The sequence below is a fragment of the Aspergillus clavatus genome, genomic scaffold (assembly GCF_000002715.2).
Source record: "Aspergillus clavatus NRRL 1 1099423829799 genomic scaffold, whole genome shotgun sequence".
In the NCBI taxonomy this organism is placed as follows: Eukaryota; Fungi; Ascomycota; class Eurotiomycetes; order Eurotiales; family Aspergillaceae; genus Aspergillus; species Aspergillus clavatus.
Genome location: NW_001517100.1, coordinates 609241 through 630449, shown reverse-complemented (window position 1 = coordinate 630449; position 21209 = coordinate 609241). Strand labels below are relative to the sequence as shown.

Here is a 21209-nt window from a genome sequence, read left to right as displayed (position 1 = left end):
AAGGAGACTTCTGTGATAGCTTCTCACTATGTAGAACATTTCATTGGCCGCATGTCAATAGCACAGGGCCACGCTCCTATCAGAGGCGTGATACTGTCAACCCTCCAGCCCGTAGCAGCCGCCAGCCGCCTCCATTCCTTCTCCGTCCGCTCCTGTCCATGCTCTGCTGTGATCATGACATTGATATCCCCAAGGCGAGACATGCGTCGAGACTGACCGTCTGCCAGCACGGCTTCCAGGACTATCAGTCGACCGACAGTGCCCATGAGAATGCTGTGGCGGATGTTACGCAGAATTTGACACACCTGGTCGTCGTTCCAGTCATGCAAACACCAGCGCATCACATACGCATCTGCTGGAATCACGGCCTCTAAGAAGTTACCTCCGATAAGTCGCTCAGGTGGAATGCGCGCGCCCACATCGGCGTACTGGCCCGACGCAGAATGGAAGGCTTCATGTAGGAATGGTAGCACTCGTGGTGTATCCAGAATGCCGCCCTGCAGCGTGGGAATCTCTCGTAGCAGGGCAGCCATCAGAGACCCATTACCACCGCCCAGGTCCACAAGGGTGCTGTTGGCCAGCTCGTGCCATGGATAGCTGGAGATCATGCCGGGGGTCTGTGCGATGGCTGCAGCCCCCATACATTCTCGGAGACGGATCATGGTGCCGCTGCGCTCAAGATAGCTGAACATGCTTTCATCAGTGTCGTGGTGAATCTGTGCTGGAGAGCCTATAATATATTAGCTTGTAGAGATGATTGATGGCCATGGCAGGCTCACGGAGAGTTGTCTCGCCCAGCGCCTGCGGAAGGCTCTGGGCCATCTCGTAGAATTCGCGGCTGCAAACAGATGCCCATCGATGCCACTGGCCACTATGGGTCCGCTGCAACAGTTCAGAGGCTTCGTTATTTCGGACTGTATCTGTTGCTGGATTATAAGCAAATATGCCATGGTTGTACAGCAGTCGGAGGACCTGTCGCAGCCTATCCGGCCGTGCCTTGCTGACTGCCGCCAGTTGCTCCAGTGTCTGAGGACCCGATTTGAGACGATCAGGGATCCGCAACTCAACCGCGCTGGCCAGTGACTGCGTATACTGGTAGGCTATTCTGCGTCAGTTCCGCCCTTGCACCGGAAGATTGTTGGTCGCACCGAATAAATGATCAGCCAGCACAAGATGAGCCGGCTCCAGCAGCTGAACCACCTCGGATGCCAAATCAACGATTCGACTCGCGGTCGAAGCGAGGCTTGGGTCGCATGACGGCTCCGCTCGGCGAAGCGATGCAAGAGTTTCTGCTATGTCGTGCTGTTGGGACACTTCTAGTACGGTCCGGAGAGCATTCTCCAGTTGTAAAAGGGGCTTCATGCTGCAATGATACAGAAGGCAATCTGCAGCTGTAAATCGGTGATGTTGGCATTCATTTCATCTAAATGCGGGCTCTTTAAGGCTGGTTTCCGTGCTGACAATTTCGGCCACCGAAGCTATTTCAAACATATTCCTCATCAGTGATAACCCACGACTCTCAACCCATTTCAATTTTGGTAGCATTTTAAGTCAGTATGATTGAACGCGAGACAGAGCCACTGCTGTCACGAAGCGAAGCGATTCGTGATACAATTCAGGATACTCGGAATGCCGCTTATCGAACCCTTCCTGTCGCTTTCCTCGCTTCTCTCGGCATGGCTGCCACCACTGCCACCACCATTTACGCCTATGCTAATCTCCTTTGTGAGGACCCAACCTCCTGCAAAGATGGCGAACAAAGCGCTTATGCAGCCGCGGTCGCTATCGCCAGCGGAATCGCCCATGCGGTGGCCATTATGATCCTCGGACCGATGGAGCGAGTCATCAAGAAACATTTACGAGCCGGTCTGCTAATCTGGATCGTGTGCCGGGCAACCAGTGTATTGTGCCTTGTCATCGGAGGTAGTCAATGTCTTGACCGTCTCGAGATTGCTGGCTGACCACAGCAGTATCCATTCGTAGTGTCACCATCGCAGTGTCAGGACGCATTTTCGAGGGCCTCGCGTCAGACAACCTGCTTCATTTCAACCTCAACACCATCTACGTTTCTCTAACGTCGCCATCCTCTGGTCAAAAAACCTCGCAGCTCATGGCCGCTTCCCTTGGACTGTATATGCTAGGGACAGCTGTCGGTCCCGTTGCGGTGAGCATCTTTCAGAGCTACACGGCGAGCTTCACCGCAGCCTTGGCCATCTTCAGCATAGCGCTGGTATACCTGGTCATCCTTGTCCGTGTACCAGCTGCGCAAGCTGTGCCCCAGATGCAAACACATTCCAAGGTTCTTTCAAGCCTCGGTGTCCTCCTCTCTCCACTCCGACCATTCCTCGACCATCCCCGTGCCATCCCCTATGGGCTGTCCCTGCTGCTCTATACCGCTGTCCAGGCCCATCTCTTCCCCGCAGTCATGGTCTTTGCCTCGATCCGGCTGCATTTCGGCACGTTTCAAAACGGCCTGCTTGTATCCACTGCCGCCGCATGCGCTACCGTGCCCCTTGTACTCAAAGTGTTCATCGCGCCCTGCCTGCGACGGCTAAGACCCAACTCAGACAGGTTCACAGACAGCACCGCCGTACTCGGGGCACTAGTCATACAGATGCTCGCACTCGCGGCCATCACACAAATACGGAGTGCTGGACAGTTGTACCTGGCTGTGTCGGTTGCGGCAGCAGGGTTAGCCCTGCCGGCTTTCTTCAAGGCCCACTTCGTTTCGTTCATGCCGGATGCATCGCGGGCGATCACAGCATTGACCTTTATGGAGAATTTCGGAGGTTTGGTGTCGCCGTTCTTGCTTGGGAGCTGGCAGTCTGTTGCTCCAGGACCTTCTGTATTTGCTTTTGCAGTTGCGTTACTGGGAGTGAGCCTAGGATTGTTTCTTTGGGGAGAAGTATTATGCTTCAATACACCAACTCCACAGCAGGGTGATGATTGATTTTGTCCATGTCACCACTATCGAGCTATTTAATTATAGGGCTCTAGGCATATTATGGTTCGTTCTAGTAGTAGTAGTTCATAGTGATACCAACCACAGATACCTATATCATTCTTGCAATAAGAAAGGCACATTGTGATTGAGTCTTCAATTCTTCATGGGTGACATTTTATATAGAGTAGAATATATAGAGAAAGGCTATAAAGCGACAGATGAGAAGAAAGCATCAAAGCTAGTTCTGATTCGGACCCTTCGATGGCTGTTGGTGATTCTTTGCCGATTCGTTCTGTTTCCATTTGGAACTCGCATTGGACTCTTTCATCTCCACTCGTTGCGACTCGGCCCAGTCTTGGAATTGGTCTGGGTGCCAAACACACCATAGCAGCACTTCTCTCGTAGCTATGACATCTTCGACACAATCGTGCCCGCTCCGCGACTGCTGGATGTCCCTGTCAAACATCTGTTTACACAGTCGCTTGAGACCCCACGTCTGCTTGCAGTCGGCAGCCACGGCCTCCTTGGAGAAAACAGCTGTGTCGATGACATTCAGATGCACCATGCGCATAATATCGAGATCGTGTTGGAGCGAATGACCAACCAGAATAGTATCCGCATCGATCTGCTGCCAGAGTTCGTCCCGGGCACTTTCCCAACCATTCACAGTCTTCCCAGCTTCTCGCATGGTTTCCATCAGCCGGGGACTCAACCCGCTCCAAGGGGTCCTCCAGTCAGTTACTGGTTTCGTCGGGAGAACGTAGATCTCGACAATGACTTCACCAGTAAGAATATCGACAGCGCAAAGTTGCGCTACCTCTGCGCAGCCACCTTCCACCTCGATCATCTCACAATCAAGCGCCACTGCCTTGCGAGGGACACCAGCTCCTATTGTCTGTTTCGGCGTGAGTTTATACTCCTTCCAGTTTTCCAACTGAAATTGTGGGATTGGGCCATATTCGTGGGCGGGAAGTGAAGAACAGGGTTGTCGTTTCCCACAGCAGGGAAACTGGTATTGCTTGTTCTGGACGATCTTCTTCATAGGGTGAAAGACACATCTTTTATTTGACTTGGTGTCCAGGACTCGTTTGCGGACTACAGCGGTAAGTCAACAGGGCAAACTGTGGCACCATCCTCTTGAGTGACCTTACATCCGCAATTCACGCACTTTGCATACCCATCCAGGTCCTCCTGTGTCATTTCGCGCACTTTATACCCCGATCGGACGAGAGTGTCTGGATCATGACATAATTGTTTCAGGTTCTCGAGGACTTTATTATGTAGCGGCGCAGGAAGATCTAGCCATTCGGCTGGAGGGGCTTTTATCTTCTCTGGCGATTTTCCCGGGTTCGAAGTGACGTGTGGGTTGTTTCTTGGCTTTTTCATATATCCCGGATTGTTCTTTGAAGGGGCTTTCCTGGCCCTCCCACCGTAATACCGAGTTTGTTGTGCACTGGGTGCTTCTCTACTATTGGAAGTGCCTTCCGAAGCTTGCTTGATCTCATTCACAGACGCCTTGGCTTCGGTCTTCGGGCGGTATGGAAGTTCAAATCTGGCACGATTGTCCATCTTGACTTGTGCACCGTAGCCGAGGATTTCCTGGTAGTCTGGTAAATGTCCAAAGTGATTTTTCTGTGGGATTCCTGAGCATGCCAAAGATTCTCATTCGGTTCGTGCTTCCTTGACCTTTGCTTTCTGATGCCGACAGGTCTAGTTTTCTCGACCAATTCTGGATGAATGACGACTGAGTCGTGTTGCAACCAGCTTTATGCTCCACCAAGCGGGTGGTGAGTCACGATTCACGAACACTTTCACGATGACTTACACCAGTAGCCCATCGATTGCCTGTATATGATGGTCGTTCTCGTATGTCGAAGCTCCCCTCTAGCTGTTTGAGCTCTGTAATTTGCAAATATGGAAAAGCAGTTGAACGGAAGCCTAGTTGATCGCCCCGCACTGTGGCGGAGCAATCGGCCGCCGAGCCAGATCAGGCTGTCGTGTCTGATGCATCCTCTATAAACATGAATTCGGCAGCTCGAGCCTCGCGGTCAGGCAGTTCTGCAGGTGAGATTGAATCTGATATCAAATGCGTATCACTCGCTCCTCATCAAATCCACACCGCTTCATCTCACGCTGCTTTGCCCCAGGCAGACCGTATCCCCGCTGGTTGCTTGCTGATAACTTTCACGCCGTTTTCAACAAATTCGGTTGTGTAATGTGTATGCCCAAATATCCAAGCCCTAACATCGAGCCACTGACCTTCCTGCAGAAGATCCGTGGCAAATGCAGAACTCCAAGGGTTCCCCGACTTGTCTGGACTCGAGCAGTGGGTGGTAGACAGACCATGATGTGTTACACTGACAATCTTGCGCTTTGGACGATCTTGTAGGCTTTCTTCATCGATCATGCGAACTCGTTCTCGCAACCAGATCAAATCACTTCGGTGGTTTGCGTCATGGATGTCAACGCTCCAGTTTTGAATCCGTTGAAAGTCTTTCACTTTCGATCTGACAATATCCTGCTTATCGATTGTGATATCAGACCAGAATGTACAGCCCAGTAATGCCACATGTGAATCAGGAATACTTGAAGAAGTTCTCTCTCAATATCGGCAAGTCCCAAGTCGTCATTTTCCCACCTCATCGTCAGGACACGGACACGATCGTAACCTTTGTTGGATGGAAGTGCCTTTCTGACAGCTTGACTGACCGAGTCAACAGTCTCCCTGAATGTCTTCTCATGATTCAAGGAGTGGACAGTTCGTGTGATGTACGGCGAGCTCATCTTTGCTTTTCGAGTTGTGAATGGGAGTAGACAGGATGGATAAGATAATGAAATGCAGGTGGTGAGAAGCAGGAGAGAGAGGAGAGGATGGAAAAGAGAATACCTCGAGCTCACCTCTTGCTTTAAGATCGCATGACGATCTAGGCAGCACATCATAGATCCTACACTGGAGGTATCACCATTGTGTTCTTCGGGAAAGAACCAACGTCCGCTCCAGGCAACTGTCAACTTCTTCAGAGGCTATCACCGTCTTGCGACACGTCACAGTGACCACAACAATCAAAGGGCCAATCTTTCAAAGTCCACCAGCGCTTACGCCATTCCTAGCGTTGATATCATGACTAACACTAGTCGCTCGCTTCATGTACTTGACGGTCTCCTTGGTTTGCCTCTGTGCTCCATAGATACTGGACAGTGTGAAGCGCCCTCGAGCCAGATGCATTTGCCCCTCTGAGTTCGGAAAGGCTTCGGATATCTTCATTCATTCATTCAATAAGCAGTTTGCTATAGATAATTAGCATGACACAAGTGAAGGAATGTAAATATAAACCGACATGGTTGAAGCCAAGTTTCCGCCATCGTATAGGATTCCTGTACCCTGATAAAGCGAGTCGCAGACTTGCATACGTTCTCCCAAGCACTTTGCTTGGAAGATGGGGGCTTTGGAAGCGAAGCGTAGCACTTCCTCATAGCGTCCTAGCTGCAATCGAATGGGACTGAGTAGCACCATGTCCCTGTATTGTATTAGAAGCAGGTTGAGGTTAGCTGTTTCTGTAGGTTGTCATTTCATAATCAGAGACGGAACTCGATAGCTCGAACTGATAGCTGTTCTTTTGAGATCTGTTTTTTTTCACTGGACGTAGTTCTTTATTTAGCATCATCGACCTCTTCAGTCTCGCTAATGGATCTGGGATATTTATATACAGTTTCATCACGTGTTGCGACGCGGGTTATACGCAAAAACACCCAACAACGCTCTTTTCTATCTAGAATTTATCAGCCCATCACTAATAGTTCCTACAAGAAAATAGGCCATTGAGTTTCCGCACAACTATTGTTGGCAATGTCGAAGCCCGAAGTGTACCAACTTTCGGTGGCATCCGCTTTCGAGGGGCTCACGGACCAACAGAAACTCTACGCACACCACATGGCGAGGTGCAAATATCAATTCAATAGTTGTAGAGTGCAAATTAAGAGTTTATATAGGGCATCATGGAACGGCACCCGAATGATTCTTCGTCGGGTATCCCCAGAGGCGATTGGCATCTTGACTTCACCATGGCTCTTCATCAAAGCTGCGGGGGGCTATGGGAGCAGCTTGCTGAGAGAGCGCAAGCCAAAATGAATGAAGTAGAGGGTTTACAACATACTATATCTGGGTAGTGCTGCACGAGATTCTCGGGCACGGGACAGGAAAGCTGCTGCATGAAGATTCTCCGGGAAAGTTCAACTTCAACAAAGATCATCCGCCTCTGAATCCTCTGACTAGAAGGCCAACTGTCCATTGGTATCAACCACAGGAGACGTGGACAGGGGTTTTTGCTGATTTGGCGACGACGGTGGATGAGTGTCGCGCTGAGCTTGTTGGGGCTTATTTGATTGATGTCCCGGAGATCCTGGCCCTTTTTGACTGTACAGCAGACGCTGGAATTGATCCTGATGATGGTAAGTTTTATAGAATCTTAACACCCAAATACTGACGTTCATGTCATTAGTTGTCTATAATCTCTATCAACAACTTGGAATTGATGGACTTCGTGCACTGGACAATTATAGCCCATCAACTAAAGTAAGCATAGCAGGCTTGACTATGATGGTCCTTAAAGATACTTTATATATTGATAGAAATGGGGACAAGCGCACAGCCGAGTATGTACAGAAAGACTGTCCTTCGAAGATCGTCTGACGTAGTTATAGGCGCATTTTGGCATGCTTCAACATCTGCTTCGCGATAGTCACGGCCTCTACCGAATCATTCTCGACAAGGAGAACAAAACCCTTACCGTCAAGGTTAATCGCCCCCTTCTGCATGAGGGCAAAGCTTCCCTTGGTCGAATGCTACTACGTTTGCACATATACCGCTGCACTGCGGATGCTCATAACTGCCGCAGCTTCTATGAGGGACTGACGACGGTGGAAATGGAAGCTTTGGAGTGGAGAGAAGTAGTACTGGCAAAGAAGGACCCACCACCAGCATTTAGCCATGCCAATACCTTCTTGGAGGGAAACAATGTGGTGTTGAGAGAATACGAACCCACAGCTCGGGGGATCATCCAAAGCTGGGCCGAATGAAATGTTTAAGATTGGATTGAACGAATATGGTATACCGCTGAACGTGACACAAAACAGATACAAGAACATTTATCAAACAGGACCGCCTCCATACTCAGACTGAAGAAACGTGCTGGACCACCCACTCCCTATTGCAAATGCGAGAAGCGAGTCCGGCTTATCCGCTTCCTCACTCACATCGCTCTGGGGGGAGTCCATATAGCAAGTATCTCCCATCTCCGATTGTTCACAGTTCAGGTCTTGCCCAATAAAGGGGTCCTCTGCACATATGCTCCACGGGCTGAGATCGGGACATGCATATAGACCCTGCCCCGGAGGCGTGTTTGGCAACGATGATTGTACCTCGATATCTCGGGACGGAGGTAGTTCGATGGGCTGGGCGAACTGGAGATTGGTGTACGGTAGGCCGTATTGGATTGTGAAGACACGATATGATCCTTCCTCGAGATACTTGGGCTTCTTTCGGATGCCGTCACGACAGGACTCGGCCATGCCGCGCTTGACGCATGATCCGCACGGCCGTTCATTGCCTGTCGAGCGATCAGCAAGAGAGGATCACACGGCGGGTGGAGCTACTTACCACATGTCTGGTGAGACTTCTGACAGGCCGAGCAGGCTCTTCTTGCCTTCTTTCTCCGAGGCCTTGAGGGATCCTTTGCATCTGTGGTTGATTTTCGCTTGCCGTTTAGGCTGCTGGTATACGTGCTGTTTTGATTTGAAGGCATTATGGATGAATCTGGTATATTCTTGTGAACTTTGAGTATCTGATGAAATAGCAAACAAGTAGACAGGAGATATTATTATAAATGTGGAATCGGTAGCAAACGTGAGTTATGTAACCACATATATCAAAGCCCAAATATAGCGATGGCAAAAATCTCTATCAAGGGGAAGATCTGAGCAGACGCAGATGTGGAGATGACAGAGCGGCTCCGACAACTGGTTTAACTCAGCAGACCCTCATATATGAGCTTATTTGAACTATCTTTGATACGAATCAGATCCTTGGGATAGGGGGAAGGAGACTTCGTATGGCCCAGTGCTCCGAGCCCTCATCGCCAGTTTTCCAGGCACCAGTCCATTTTGCTTGTTGTGTTGGATGCTATCGCCGATGGGTTTTCAATGAAGAAAAAAAAAGAAGAAAAAAAAAAGCATCTTACTCAACAAGGCAGGCAGCAGCATGAGCCAGCCAAGCCAAGGATCTGGTGTAAGATTAATCTTACTTTCTCCTGGCAAGGAAAGATCCAGATGATCTCTCTCGAACTCTGGGCGAGATCTCCATGCATAAACCAGAGCTAGTTGTCTCTGAGCGGTTCCGCACGGCATCCATAGACTACAGAAACCAATCGAAGGTGGTTGGTAATCGAGACAAGAGGGTCAAGATTGCAAATCCTGTCACGCTGAACGCGAGCGGCTCCGCAAAAGTATGCACCATCATTCCTCCTAAGCCATCATGGCATGGAGAGCTAGTCTTCCGCCAATCAGTGGGCCGTGACCAGGTGAGACGGCCAGGATTCGAGGCATTCTAGCTGTTTGGCTCTATGAATAGACCGTGGGAATGGAGTCTGGACCAGCCACAGAGACTGTATGCGGTTCCGCACGCAGCATAACCCCGCCCTAGTAAACTGTAAAGGCTGTCAAGGACGGGAGACCAAGAACTGGGTCAAAGTTAACTTTAAGCTCAAGTTGACAGGAAGCCGCAAGTGGGAACCTCAGAGTGGGAGGACATGTCCTTGAGGTTGACGTCGGACGTATGGAGTTTGAAACTCTATCTCCAGCTTTGGAGATCGGACTACGTTTTCATAAAATTCAATGGCAGTCGATGACTAGCTAGCTGGTTGAAATCATTACGAGGGCTTTTCTTGGGGCCATTGACAGCTGACGTGTCGGGAATCCCCCACTATTTGAACGCGCCAAGTCAGTAGTGTCGTTGGCAGAGATGCATTAGTCGTTTTGAACCCCGGCTCCGAATTATCTAGCTCGAGGGCTCGGCTGGAGGGAACTGCTTTGGGAAATTCACCTCCTCCGTGATCATCTATGAATGGATACTGGACTCGGATCGGTCAAACTCAGTTCGATGCCCCATGGGGTCGGGTTCTTGATCGCGGGGAATCTGGGGTTTCCCAAAGCTGAGGGCCGGTGTGGACTGTGGCCGTATAGGACCATGATGGTATTCCCAGAACTGCACTACCCTGCCAGACTGGTGTGACGCCACGGACGGGGATTCGTCGGGATGGTCTTGGACTACCCCACTGGCACTGTTGTCCAGCATTGCCCCTCTTGATGCTCGAGACTTGAGGTGTTTCGACGCGATAAGATGGCGGGGTGTATGCTCAGCGAGCTCAACGATCATCCCTTGCAACAGTTCTATAAGAACCCTCAAGGTACTCGACTTTAACTCACTCTCATCATCACACTCCTCAAACCAGTCCTCCTCAAGCCACTCACGATCCAATCTCAATCTCCATCTTTCTCCAAGTTCCTCATTTCAATCTCCACTCCAGCCAACATGTCCGTCCCCGAGATGCAATGGGCCCAGGTCGCCGAGCAGGTCGGTGGCCCCCTGGTCTACAAGCAGATCCCTGTCGCTAAGCCCGGTCCCGATGAAATCCTGGTCAACATCCGCTATTCGGGTGTGTGCCACACCGATCTCCACGCCATGCATGGCCACTGGCCCCTCCCCGTCAAGATGCCCCTGGTGGGTGGCCACGAGGGTGCCGGTGTGGTCGTCGCCAAGGGTGATCTGGTCACTGAGTTCGAACTCGGCGACCACGCGGGTGTCAAGTGGCTGAACGGCTCCTGCCTTGCCTGCGAGTTCTGCAAGCAGGCTGAGGACCCTCTGTGCCCGCACGCCCTGCTTTCGGGTTACACTGTCGACGGTACCTTCCAGCAGTACGCCATTGCCAAGGCCACCCATGCCTCCAAGATCCCCAAGCATGTGCCCCTCGATGCGGTCGCTCCCGTGCTCTGCGCTGGTATCACCGTGTACAAGGGTCTGAAGGAGTCCGGCGCCCGGCCCGGCCAGACAGTGGCGATTGTGGGTGCCGGTGGTGGCCTGGGCTCCCTGGCGCAGCAGTATGCGCGCGCCATGGGCCTGCGGGTCATCGCCATTGACGGTGGCGAGGAGAAGCGCGCCATGTGCGAGTCGCTTGGCGCAGAGGCCTACGTCGACTTCACCCAGTCGCAGGATCTGGTTGCCGACGTCAAGGCGGCCACCCCTGAGGGTCTGGGTGCCCACGCGGTCATTCTGCTGGCCGTCTCCGAGAAGCCCTTCCAGCAGGCGACCGAGTATGTTCGCTCGCGCGGTACCGTCGTTGCCATCGGTCTCCCCGCCAATGCGTTCCTGCGCGCTCCTGTCTTCAACACCGTGGTGCGCATGATCAACATCAAGGGCAGCTACGTCGGTAACCGCCAGGACGGTGTTGAGGCCATCGACTTCTTTGCCCGCGGCCTGATCAAGGCTCCCTTCAAGGTTGCCCCTCTGAAGGATCTTCCTCAGATCTTCGATCTCATGGGTTCGTCTCCCTCCGTCCACTATTTCTTTTGGGATCTATGCTAACGTGTGCTACAGAACAAGGCAAGATTGCCGGTCGCTACGTCCTCGAGATGCCCCAATAAGCGCGCTATCTGGAATAGGTGCTTGGATTGGAAGATGAGCAGAAGATTCATGTGGATGAGATTCCGATCAATGTACATAGTTTGCGAGACCAGCACGGTCCGTTCTGAATATATTTGCCTGAGTATTACGCTACCGATTTTGCTCCTGCTAGATACCAATCCCCTGTCTCGATCATCTTCTCTGGGATGTCTATCCCATGAATAGGATGGGGTCTTGACATCCTTCCCTGTAATCAAAGGATATATCTATCTTGGTGGTGAAGCCAACCCTTCAACTGGAAGGTTCACACATACCTCCTCGAGTGATCAGCGAAGATTCTGCAAGGTGCTGGAACACATGTCTTCACGTTCTCTATCCTAGATTGTGTGCTACATCTCTCTGACTGAGACTTCAGACCTGGTCGCTGTAGCCGAAATAAGCTCAACCAGCATAATCTTGGGCGCATCTAATGTAACTCCTCAACCTTATCAGAAATTCCGATCATGTCTCTGCGACGGAAATATGTATCTAGGAATGCAGGAACACTATGGAATCAGGTAAGAGAAGTCATTAAGTTCGTTGCACAACTTTAGGGCAGGAATGTTGGCGCTGACAGAAAGCATCAATCCCCCAACAACGACAGGAAGGGCATGATGGATCCATTCTACCCCATAAACTCTAACTATCCAAATTCCTCAGTGCTAACAGCCATCGACTAAGTTCATTGACTAGTGACCGGGAGCTAACACCCCTCCTCTTCAACTCGAACTCAAAGCCGAATTCGCATCTCTGGTGAACCCCGCAGCGGAACCGCTGAGGAGGTTGCCAATGCGGATCCGCTGTGCGGCTCCGATTTGAGCTTAGTGCAGTGCGCTGGAATACTCTCACTCGTCGATGACCGTAATGTGATGCATGCTTAGCTTGGATTTGCCTCCACGGACTACGGAGTCTGGATACGCTTTACGCAAGTCCGAGTGTCCGACTGGTGGGTTGGCGAGCTCCATGGCGATGCTGTGCAACATAGATGTAGCCAATAACTATGCCACGATTCGGTCACTTGATGCATGGCTTGAGCAGAAAATGGAATGGACGAAAGTTCCAGTGGAGCGGCAGTGCTCAGCCATGCTACGATATCTGGAGAAATTACCGGTTTGGGCCATTCGTGGGGATCTGGGGATGCGGGAGGAACCTCAACTCGTCCATCAGGAACGATGAGTCTTGACTCTTGAGTCTTGAGTCTCTTGACATGGGAGAATGCGGAGCCCCGGGGGAGAAGGGGGAAGAAGACTCATGCATCCCACCTAATTCGTCACCATCGTTGCTGTCGTCCCTTTGTCCGGCGTTTGGACGTGGGGATGCTGCAGGCTGCAGCTATAAGAACTCGCAGGGAGCCAAAGTACAACCCCTCATCTGCAGTCTTACTCTTCTTCTTATTATCCTCCTTCGTCCTACACCTCCTTTGCTTCAAGCATCCATTTCGCTCTCCACTCACACAACATGGCTCTCTTCCAAACCATTAAGACTCCCACTATCACATACGAGCAGCCTCTGGGCCTGTATGTCACTTGCTTCCCAATATCCCCGCTTTGAAACAGCTCTGACAGAACTGGCTGCCTAGGTTCATCGACAATGAATTCGTCCCTGGTGTAGAAGGCAAGACCTTCGAAACCATCAACCCCCACGATGAGAAGCCCATCGTCGCTGTCCACGAAGCCACCGAGAAAGACGTTGATATCGCTGTCAAGGCCGCCCGCAAAGCCTTCAATGGAGAATGGAGACGCATTACACCCTTGGATCGTGGCCGCATGCTGACCCGCCTGGCCGACCTGTTGGAGCGCGACGCCGATACTGTTGCGGCCATCGAGGCCTTGGACAACGGCAAGTCCGTGAACATCGCCAAGACGGTTGATCTGGTGCTTGCTGCCAACTGCATCCGGTACTATGGTGGCTGGGCCGATAAAATTGTTGGCCAGACAATCGATACCGATCACGGCAGCCTGACCTACACCCGCCACGAACCCATCGGCGTGTGCGGTCAGATCATCCCCTGGAACTTCCCTCTGCTCATGTTTGCGTGGAAGATCGGCCCTGCTCTTGCCACGGGTAACACCATCGTCATGAAGACCGCTGAGCAGACACCCCTTTCCGCCCTGTACGTCGCCAAGCTCGTCAAGGAGGCCGGTTTCCCCCCCGGTGTCCTGAACATCATCTCTGGTTTCGGCCGCGTCGCCGGTGCTGCTATCTCCGCGCACATGGACATCGACAAGGTCGCCTTCACTGGCTCCACGCCCGTGGGCCGCCAGATCCTCCAGGCCGCGGCGAAGAGTAACCTCAAGAAGGTCACGCTTGAGCTGGGCGGTAAGTCGCCCAACATCATCTTCCCCGACGCAGACCTGGAAGACGCGATCCGCTGGGCCAGCATCGGTATCTACTTCAACCACGGCCAGTGCTGCGCGGCCGGATCGCGTATCCTGGTGCACGAGAGCATCTATGACAAGTTCCTGGAACTGTTCCACCAGCGCGCCAACGAGCACCACGTCGGCGACCCCTTCCACCCAGAGACCTTCCAGGGTCCCCAGGTGTCGCTGCTGCAGTTCGAGCGGATTCTGGGGTACATTGAGACCGGAAAGAAGGAGGGTGCTCGCGTGGTGACTGGTGGCGCTCGCCATGGTGAGCAGGGATACTATGTGCAGCCCACCGTCTTCGCGGATGTGCACGACGACATGACGATCGTCAAGGAGGAGATCTTCGGCCCCGTCTGCACGGTGCAGAAGTTCAGCTCGGAAGAGGAGGCCATTGAGATCGCGAACAACACCAACTACGGTAAGTCTGCAAATGCATCGAGTTCAACTGGCTTCTTGCTGACTTTGGTCCAGGTCTGGCGGCCGCTGTTCACACCACCAACCTTAACACCGCTATTCGGGTATCCAACGCTGTTCGGGCTGGGTATGTCTATAATTCCCCTTGTCGAGATATCTGTGATTTCGTGCTAATGAGTGTAGAACCGTCTGGGTCAACAACTACAACACCTTCCTCACTCAGATGCCCTTCGGCGGCTTCAAGGAGTCCGGTCTGGGCCGCGAGCTGGGCTCGTATGCCCTGGAGAACTACTCTCAGGTCAAGACCGTACACATCAAGATCCAGGATGATGCCGCGTAGAGAAGTAGGGATCGGTGGCTGTGATGATTATGTCTACGAGTTTATCCGTCATAGTTTGCGGTTGTTCTGTAAATACGCTGAATACCATTTCTTTCAAATAACGTCTAGTGTGAGAATTTCCTCTGTATACATCTCAATAATGCTTCTCGTGCACGAAACAGTGTAAGACTTCGGAATTGACTTGCCGGTTCCGAGCTTGCGTGGTCGGATTTCACCCCTACCGTTGAGGAACGGGTCATATTTATTCGAAAACAGATAGCATGTGGTATATCATACGTAGTATGCAAGGATGAACTGGCCCGCCAGATCAGCGCCTTGCATCGATCCCTCCCAGTTCTAGATCACAAACTCATCTCGTGATACCCCGGGGTTTCCCCCATATCTCAACACTCAACAACTGGGCCTACTAGGTACTTCCACTTTGGAAACGCCCCAGGCGCTAGAGATCTAGTCCTTGGTTAAGCCAGGCTGATCGAATCAAATCACCGGGTGGCCAGCCACTGTCCAGTATCGGTGAGTTTAGACTTTGGCTGCCACTCCGCTTCCCCGGATCCAGCCGGATTAGGAAATTATATTCGTAGAGGATCTGCCTCTCCGCTTGGCCGGGGATTCAGGGGGGGGTCTCACCTGGTAGCTCGTCGAAGCAGATGGTCTGGACAGCAAAGAGTGGACACGTAGGATACGCAGGAGAGGATATAAGACTGGGCCTCCCCACTACCCCGGATTTCCATCCTCGCTTACTGAACCATTTTCCTGTCTCCCTTGGATCATCCCATTTACTACTGTTTGCACCGTGAAGATGAGCGGCGAAGTCAGTCTCCAGAGCCACGAAGAAAGTATCATCCGTGATAAAGCAGCTATGCATTCCCTAACGCCCGTTCCTACCTCCGTCACCCTATCTGCTGAGCAGTTTGAGAAGCTCTACCTGAGCCCCCTGACGCAGCGCCAGGGTGCGCTCTCCAAGCAGATGGGGAATCCAACACCCCTGTAAGATCACGATGAAATGAAACTGTCATCTAACATGGGCTATTTCTCTAACAGCTGCGCAGTGCATTGGGTGGCTTTGTGATCACCACAACGCCCGTGTCGTGCTGCTTGATGGGCTGGGCTGGAGCTAGCGGAGCTGGAATCGCATTCACGTAGGTGTCCCACTGCCATCCACGACAGTATCTGACTTCAAGACTGCTCTAGTGGACCGATTATCTTCCTCGGCGGCGGCCTGCTCGTCCTCACTAGCATCCTCGAGTTCATCCTTGGCAATACCTTTCCCTGCGTGGTGTTTGGCACGATCGGTGAGTCTGGATAATACTCTAGAAGACGGATACATACTGACAGGTGCAAGGTGCATTCTGGTTCGCGTTTGGTTCTACTATGCTTCCCGCTTTCAATGCTGCTGGTTGGTGCGCCCCTTCTATCCAACAATAGCACACCACACTGACATCGCATAGCTCCATACTCGGCCTCAACGACAGACACGGTAGCAGGACTCGCGGCCCCCGGGTTCCTAAACACATACGGTCCGTCCTTAGCCTCACCTTCGAAGCGCAGTCATCACTAACAGAACCAGCCTTCCTGTTCATATCCATGGCGGTGCTAATGGTCATCTTCATGATCTGTGCCACGCGAACCAACGTCGTCTACGTCGTGATCTTCGCCACCCTCATCATTGTCTTCGTGCTTCTCTCCGGCGCATACTGGCGTCTCGGCGTCGCGGACGCAACCGCCGGAAATCGAATGGTCGTGGTACGTCGGCGGAAATGAGTCTCTTGAACAGGAATGGACGCTGACATGGATTGATACATAGGGCGCCGGCGCGGCATTGTTCCTCGCCAGCTTGCTCGGGTTTTACCTTCTCATCGCACAACTGTTCGACTCGGTTGGGTTCCCTGTGCGTCTGCCCGTTGGTGATCTGACGAGTCTGTGGGATCGTCGGCTCAAGTAAGTTCTTGTGTGTGTGGTGGGTGGAAGGATGGATGGATGGTGGTGCTGACTCTTGTTCTTGTAGGAGCCAGGGCGAGGATCCCGAATACGGTGCTGGTACTGGGGGAAAGTAGATATCGGTTGTAGCAGGGTTACTTAATATGGAGGAAGATTTTGGGTTCGGGGTTAAGGGATTAGTGATGGGGGGTTTTCCTGAGTACATTTCGTTGAACACATTGTCGAGAAATATTCTCGTTCGTTCTCATTCCTGGGATAATTGTCGCTCATGTATGCTAGCCATGGAGAATTATGAGTTCATACATATTCTCACTCAGCCTGACGAAGTACACTACAAGTCAGAAACTCATCTCCTATCCATGATCTGCTGGCCTGGACCTTACTCGTGCGCCTCACGCGTCTTGATGCTCTCCATAGAGATACTTCATTCCCATCATTGCATGGATCGACCCGGCCGCTACAACCACTCAACCATCCAATGGTATCAAGAAACAGCGCTGCGCGCGTCCGCGATGTAATCACCAATGATTCATAGGCTCTTAACTGCCGACCCAAGCTCTACGGCAAGACTCTCAGCTAGTACTGGAACTCAGCCTCTTGAGTTGAGACACCACGTCCTTGGCACCGACACAACCAATCTCTCCCGCTCATCATCTTTTAAATTTCAGCAAAACAATGGAGACGGGGATACCGACACCCAAAGCTCTCCTCACGGCCGTACTCATCGAAGCCATCCTGGGCGTTCTGACGGAGTGTTATCTCAGCGTTCATTATTCTACGAAGAAGAAATCCAATGTTCTAGAGGACATGATATGGTTTAACAGAGTTGGAACTGGATTCATCAGCGCCCAAGGGTGGTTACAATCATTTTAGACACACTAATGGGCGGTATGAGGCAGAACGGCAAATATCAGTGGTAGTCGAGAGCACCAGTGGATTTCTCTAAAGCAAAGCAGCTCCTGCGATCAAGCCAGCAACCGCGCCAAATCCAGCTCTCACGTTCGAGGCAGCACCGGTGAAGAGGGGCAATGAGGGCGACGCCGTGGAGCTAGTCTTGCCCGGGGCTGAGGGCGAGGGAGTTGCGCTGGGGGTCGGGGTCGGGGTCGGGGTCGAGGTGGGAGGAACGGCGGTGTTGGTAGGGATAACGGGGTGAGACGAGATGGATGTTGGGGTTTCGGCCTCAGTATCGGTCGAGGTAGAAGGTCTCTCCTCATTTTCCGTAGCAGTCGCGGTAGCAGTGTGCGTATGGACATTGGTGAGCGTGTTGGTGGTGGTGTAGGTATCCGTCAAGGTGCCGACGTCCACGCCGCCGCCGCCAGAGCAGATCTCGCCGACAGGGCAGCAGCCATTGCCGGAGCAGTACTCTCCAGGGGGACAGCCTGCGCTCAGGCCGGCACAGCAGGAGTAGGTAGTGGGGATACAGCGACTACCGCAGGTCTTGTAGCCGGTATGCGACTCGCAGGTGGAGAGCTGGCGGCCGACAAGGGCCGGGCTCAGCGTGGATCCGAGCGCCAGGGTGGCGAGAGAAAGAGTGATGAACTTGTACATGGTGAGTGCTTGAGTGATGGAGGTTTTGGGTGAAAATAACGACTGACTTGCGATTAACAGGATTTAGTTTGGCAAGGCAGACATGGACAGCATCCCCATTATATACACTGGGTGGTCACCGTCCCATAGATGCAATGCAATGCAATGGTTAAATGAACCGCCTCGAATACGAGGACTCAAGACTATGATATGTGACAGTCGAGGACATTGCATACGACCAGGCGAATTGGTTGGATGGATTCAAACCGACATCCCAACCGTCGAGGGGCACAATTGCTCGAATACGAGACAGCCCGTCTCGGCGCGGCCAGGGCAAATTGTGCCCAAACCTCACTGACGCGGCATTCGCTGGCTATTGGACGGAAGAGAAGAAGGACTTGTGAGATGACGATGCCAGGAACACTAGGGTTGAACTCTCGTAGTCAGGCACAGAAATAGGGTAAGCTAAAGCCCTGCATTGGGGAAGACGGCAGTCGATCTTTGACATGGGTGGTGCGCATGAGATCTCGAGAAGGGAGTTTTCACTCCTTGGTAGTTGTCTGCGTCATTCGCAGTATCTTCTATGGGATACAATGCTCAGTCCCCAGTCAAGCCTGACATCCAGTGTCAGCTATAATTGGTGGTCAAGGCAAGGACTGCCTGCTAGATACAAATCCAACAGTCGCAAACCAAGGTTGAAACACATAATTGCACATATTTGATGAAACCGGTTCATTCAGATAAATCATATCATCTATGTAAACAAATATATATGCAATGCTAATTCAATCATCTTATCATATGCACCCGGGATAAATAACACCGGAAACCAAAACCCAAATCCAACTCCAAGCACCAGTTTCCCAATCTTACAAACCAGACAGGAGGGCGTTTACGCATTCTCCGCATGGTACGACTGGCTCTCCTTGCGGGCGCGCGAGGACTCCTCCCAGTCATTCACCGGGATCTCGTACTTGCTGCTCTTCCAGGGAGCAACGTTGTTGACATACATCCAGTCAATCTCCTCCAGGGTGCGGCCCTTGCCCTCGACAACGCAGAAGTAGACGACGAAGGCAGCGACAAGCAGACAGCCGGCGAAGACGTAACCGTAGGCAAAGTCGATAGCGCCGGTGATGAAGGGGGTGAAGAAGCTGAGCAGGAAGTTCCAGAGCCAGTTGGACGCGGTGGCCAGCGCCATACCCTTGGCACGGTACTTGGTGGGATACAGCTCGGCGACGATGGTCCAGACCATGGGACCCCAGGTCATAGCGAAAGCACTGCAAGACGGGTTAGTGGTGGGTCTTGAGTTATGGAGTGATGGAGACAGTTTGAGCTTACCTGACGAAGAACGAGGCCAGCACGATCATACCCTTGCCCACGTCCGGGGTGTTCTCGGGATGCGCGACGTCGAGCATGAAGTGACCGATCGAGGCGAAAATCATGAACATGCAGAACATGAAGCCAGCGCCGACGATGAGCGACTTGCGACGACCAAAGTTCTCAACCACGTACAGACCGCCAAAAGTAGTGGCGAAGTTGATGGCGCCGAGGATGACCTGTGTGATGAAGCTGTTGGAGATACCGGCACCCTGGAAAATGGTGGTTCCCTAGTGACCCTGTTAGTAGGGAACGATCGGGGTTGGGATGAGGAAGACTCACGTAGTAGAAGAAGTAGTTGGCACCGGTTAGCTGCTGCAGGCACTGCAGGAGCATACCCAGGACGACACGATAGAACATGCGCGGGGCAGTAAGGAACTCATGCCAGACCTGGCTCTGAGTTTCGGCGTCGAGCTGCTTCTGGATCTCCTGCAGTTCCTGGACGATGACGCGGTGATTCTCGGGGATACCGTAGAGCTTCGACATGGTGTGGCGGGCGCTGTCAATCTTGCCGTGGCGGAACTCGAAACGGGGGGATTCGGGGAAGCAGGCCATACCGCCGCCCAGGACCAGAGAGAACAGGAAGGTCAGGCCGAGGGTGATGCGCCATTGGGCAGGGCCGTCCAGGGATTCGGTACCCAGGTTGATGAGGTAGGCAAGGAAGATACCGAGAGTGACGAAGAGCTGGTAGCAACTGATCATGGCACCGCGGATGTGGCGGGGAGCGCTCTCACCCTGGTACATGGGGACAAGGAGCGAGCAGCCACCGACGCCCAGACCAGTGACCCAACGGCCCACGACCATCTGCCACCAGTGGCGGTCGGGAGAGGTGATCTGGACGATGATACCGACGATGAGAACGATGTTCCAGAGGGAGATGGACCATTTCCGGCCCAGCTTGTCGGCAATGGGAGCGGCGACGAGGGCCCCGATGAGGGTACCGATGGAGAGCAGACCGACAATGAGACCCGAGCGGACGTGGGTAAAGGCCCATTTCCCATCGATGTATTCACCATATCGCTCCAGGTAGTTGCTCATCTCCTGGAAACCGGAGATCTGGCCGGTATCGTAGCCGAAGAGCAGACCACCCATGGAGACGAAAAGCCCCATGCTAGCGGACCGCAGGGTGATGCGGGGGATTGGGGTATCGACAGTGCCCTCGAGATACTTCTGAGCAGCCACGGAGTCGGAGCTGGAGTATTGGGCATGGGGAGCCGGAGTGATGGACTCCCCATGATGGGTTTCGGCTTCAACACCCATGGTTGTTTGTTGCTTCTCTTGGTAGTATCTCTGCGGTTGTAAGGTAAAGAGAAAGGGTGAGAAACAAGTGGGTCAAAGGGTATAAAGTAGTGGTGAGAGGACCCAGTAGGCGAGAGAGGGGATAGACAGGACTCAGGAGAAAAGAGGAAACGATCAGAGGGGGACAGGGAGCAGGATATTTATGTCGAGGAAGTAGACATCCAGTCTGACCTGAACAGAGGGCATGGAAAGAAAAATCAGAGGGAAACAGATCCACATGCACAAGAAACAATCAGGCACGGCCACACGAGGAGAGGAAATGTGGGGGAGATGACGATGGCCACGGGGAAA

The 21209-nt window shown here is 52.5% G+C and overlaps 10 protein-coding genes across 10 annotated transcripts, besides 2 other annotated features; 5 read left to right on the top strand and 5 right to left on the bottom strand.

Annotated features, from left to right (window-relative positions):
- Window positions 1-26: 26 nt before the first annotated feature.
- ACLA_066680 (putative O-methyltransferase) lies at window positions 27-1362 on the bottom strand (the record flags this gene model as incomplete). Its single annotated transcript, XM_001272457.1, has 3 exons — window positions 27-730; window positions 780-1100; window positions 1149-1362. The coding sequence occupies 3 exons, from the start codon at window positions 1360-1362 to the stop codon at window positions 27-29; spliced, it is 1239 nt and encodes a 412-aa protein (XP_001272458.1).
- A 194-nt stretch (window positions 1363-1556) lies between these two features.
- On the top strand, window positions 1557-2950 carry ACLA_066670 (uncharacterized protein; the record flags this gene model as incomplete). The annotated part of the gene is made up of 2 exons (XM_001272456.1): window positions 1557-1923; window positions 1971-2950. The coding sequence occupies 2 exons, from the start codon at window positions 1557-1559 to the stop codon at window positions 2948-2950; spliced, it is 1347 nt and encodes a 448-aa protein (XP_001272457.1).
- Window positions 2951-3182: 232 nt separating this feature from the next.
- On the bottom strand, window positions 3183-4513 carry ACLA_066660 (putative RNA exonuclease; the record flags this gene model as incomplete). The annotated part of the gene is made up of 2 exons (XM_001272455.1): window positions 3183-4039; window positions 4096-4513. 2 exons carry the CDS (start codon window positions 4511-4513, stop codon window positions 3183-3185), a joined length of 1275 nt encoding a protein of 424 aa, XP_001272456.1.
- A 978-nt stretch (window positions 4514-5491) lies between these two features.
- Window positions 5492-8020, top strand: ACLA_066650 (dipeptidyl peptidase III; the record flags this gene model as incomplete). Its single annotated transcript, XM_001272454.1, has 5 exons — window positions 5492-5588; window positions 7085-7393; window positions 7444-7517; window positions 7574-7597; window positions 7646-8020. The coding sequence occupies 5 exons, from the start codon at window positions 5492-5494 to the stop codon at window positions 8018-8020; spliced, it is 879 nt and encodes a 292-aa protein (XP_001272455.1).
- Window positions 8021-8092: 72 nt separating this feature from the next.
- On the bottom strand, window positions 8093-8745 carry ACLA_066640 (C6 zinc finger domain protein; the record flags this gene model as incomplete). The annotated part of the gene is made up of 2 exons (XM_001272453.1): window positions 8093-8550; window positions 8601-8745. The coding sequence occupies 2 exons, from the start codon at window positions 8743-8745 to the stop codon at window positions 8093-8095; spliced, it is 603 nt and encodes a 200-aa protein (XP_001272454.1).
- Window positions 8746-10529: 1784 nt separating this feature from the next.
- Window positions 10530-11638, top strand: ACLA_066630 (zinc-dependent alcohol dehydrogenase; the record flags this gene model as incomplete). Its single annotated transcript, XM_001272452.1, has 2 exons — window positions 10530-11535; window positions 11592-11638. 2 exons carry the CDS (start codon window positions 10530-10532, stop codon window positions 11636-11638), a joined length of 1053 nt encoding a protein of 350 aa, XP_001272453.1.
- A 1477-nt stretch (window positions 11639-13115) lies between these two features.
- On the top strand, window positions 13116-14777 carry ACLA_066620 (aldehyde dehydrogenase family protein; the record flags this gene model as incomplete). The annotated part of the gene is made up of 4 exons (XM_001272451.1): window positions 13116-13174; window positions 13237-14441; window positions 14495-14564; window positions 14621-14777. 4 exons carry the CDS (start codon window positions 13116-13118, stop codon window positions 14775-14777), a joined length of 1491 nt encoding a protein of 496 aa, XP_001272452.1.
- A 799-nt stretch (window positions 14778-15576) lies between these two features.
- On the top strand, window positions 15577-16831 carry ACLA_066610 (transcriptional activator of ethanol catabolism AlcS; the record flags this gene model as incomplete). Its single annotated transcript, XM_001272450.1, has 7 exons — window positions 15577-15764; window positions 15827-15916; window positions 15969-16069; window positions 16120-16177; window positions 16226-16520; window positions 16582-16715; window positions 16783-16831. The coding sequence occupies 7 exons, from the start codon at window positions 15577-15579 to the stop codon at window positions 16829-16831; spliced, it is 915 nt and encodes a 304-aa protein (XP_001272451.1).
- Window positions 16832-17657: 826 nt separating this feature from the next.
- ACLA_066600 (GPI anchored serine-threonine rich protein) lies at window positions 17658-18263 on the bottom strand (the record flags this gene model as incomplete). Its single annotated transcript, XM_001272449.1, has 1 exon — window positions 17658-18263. The coding sequence occupies one exon, from the start codon at window positions 18261-18263 to the stop codon at window positions 17658-17660; it is 606 nt and encodes a 201-aa protein (XP_001272450.1).
- Window positions 17791-17836: a microsatellite.
- Window positions 17804-17827: a microsatellite.
- Window positions 18264-19134: 871 nt separating the features above from the next.
- Window positions 19135-20879, bottom strand: ACLA_066590 (sugar porter family MFS transporter; the record flags this gene model as incomplete). Its single annotated transcript, XM_001272448.1, has 3 exons — window positions 19135-19519; window positions 19581-19849; window positions 19902-20879. 3 exons carry the CDS (start codon window positions 20877-20879, stop codon window positions 19135-19137), a joined length of 1632 nt encoding a protein of 543 aa, XP_001272449.1.
- Window positions 20880-21209: the final 330 nt, after the last annotated feature.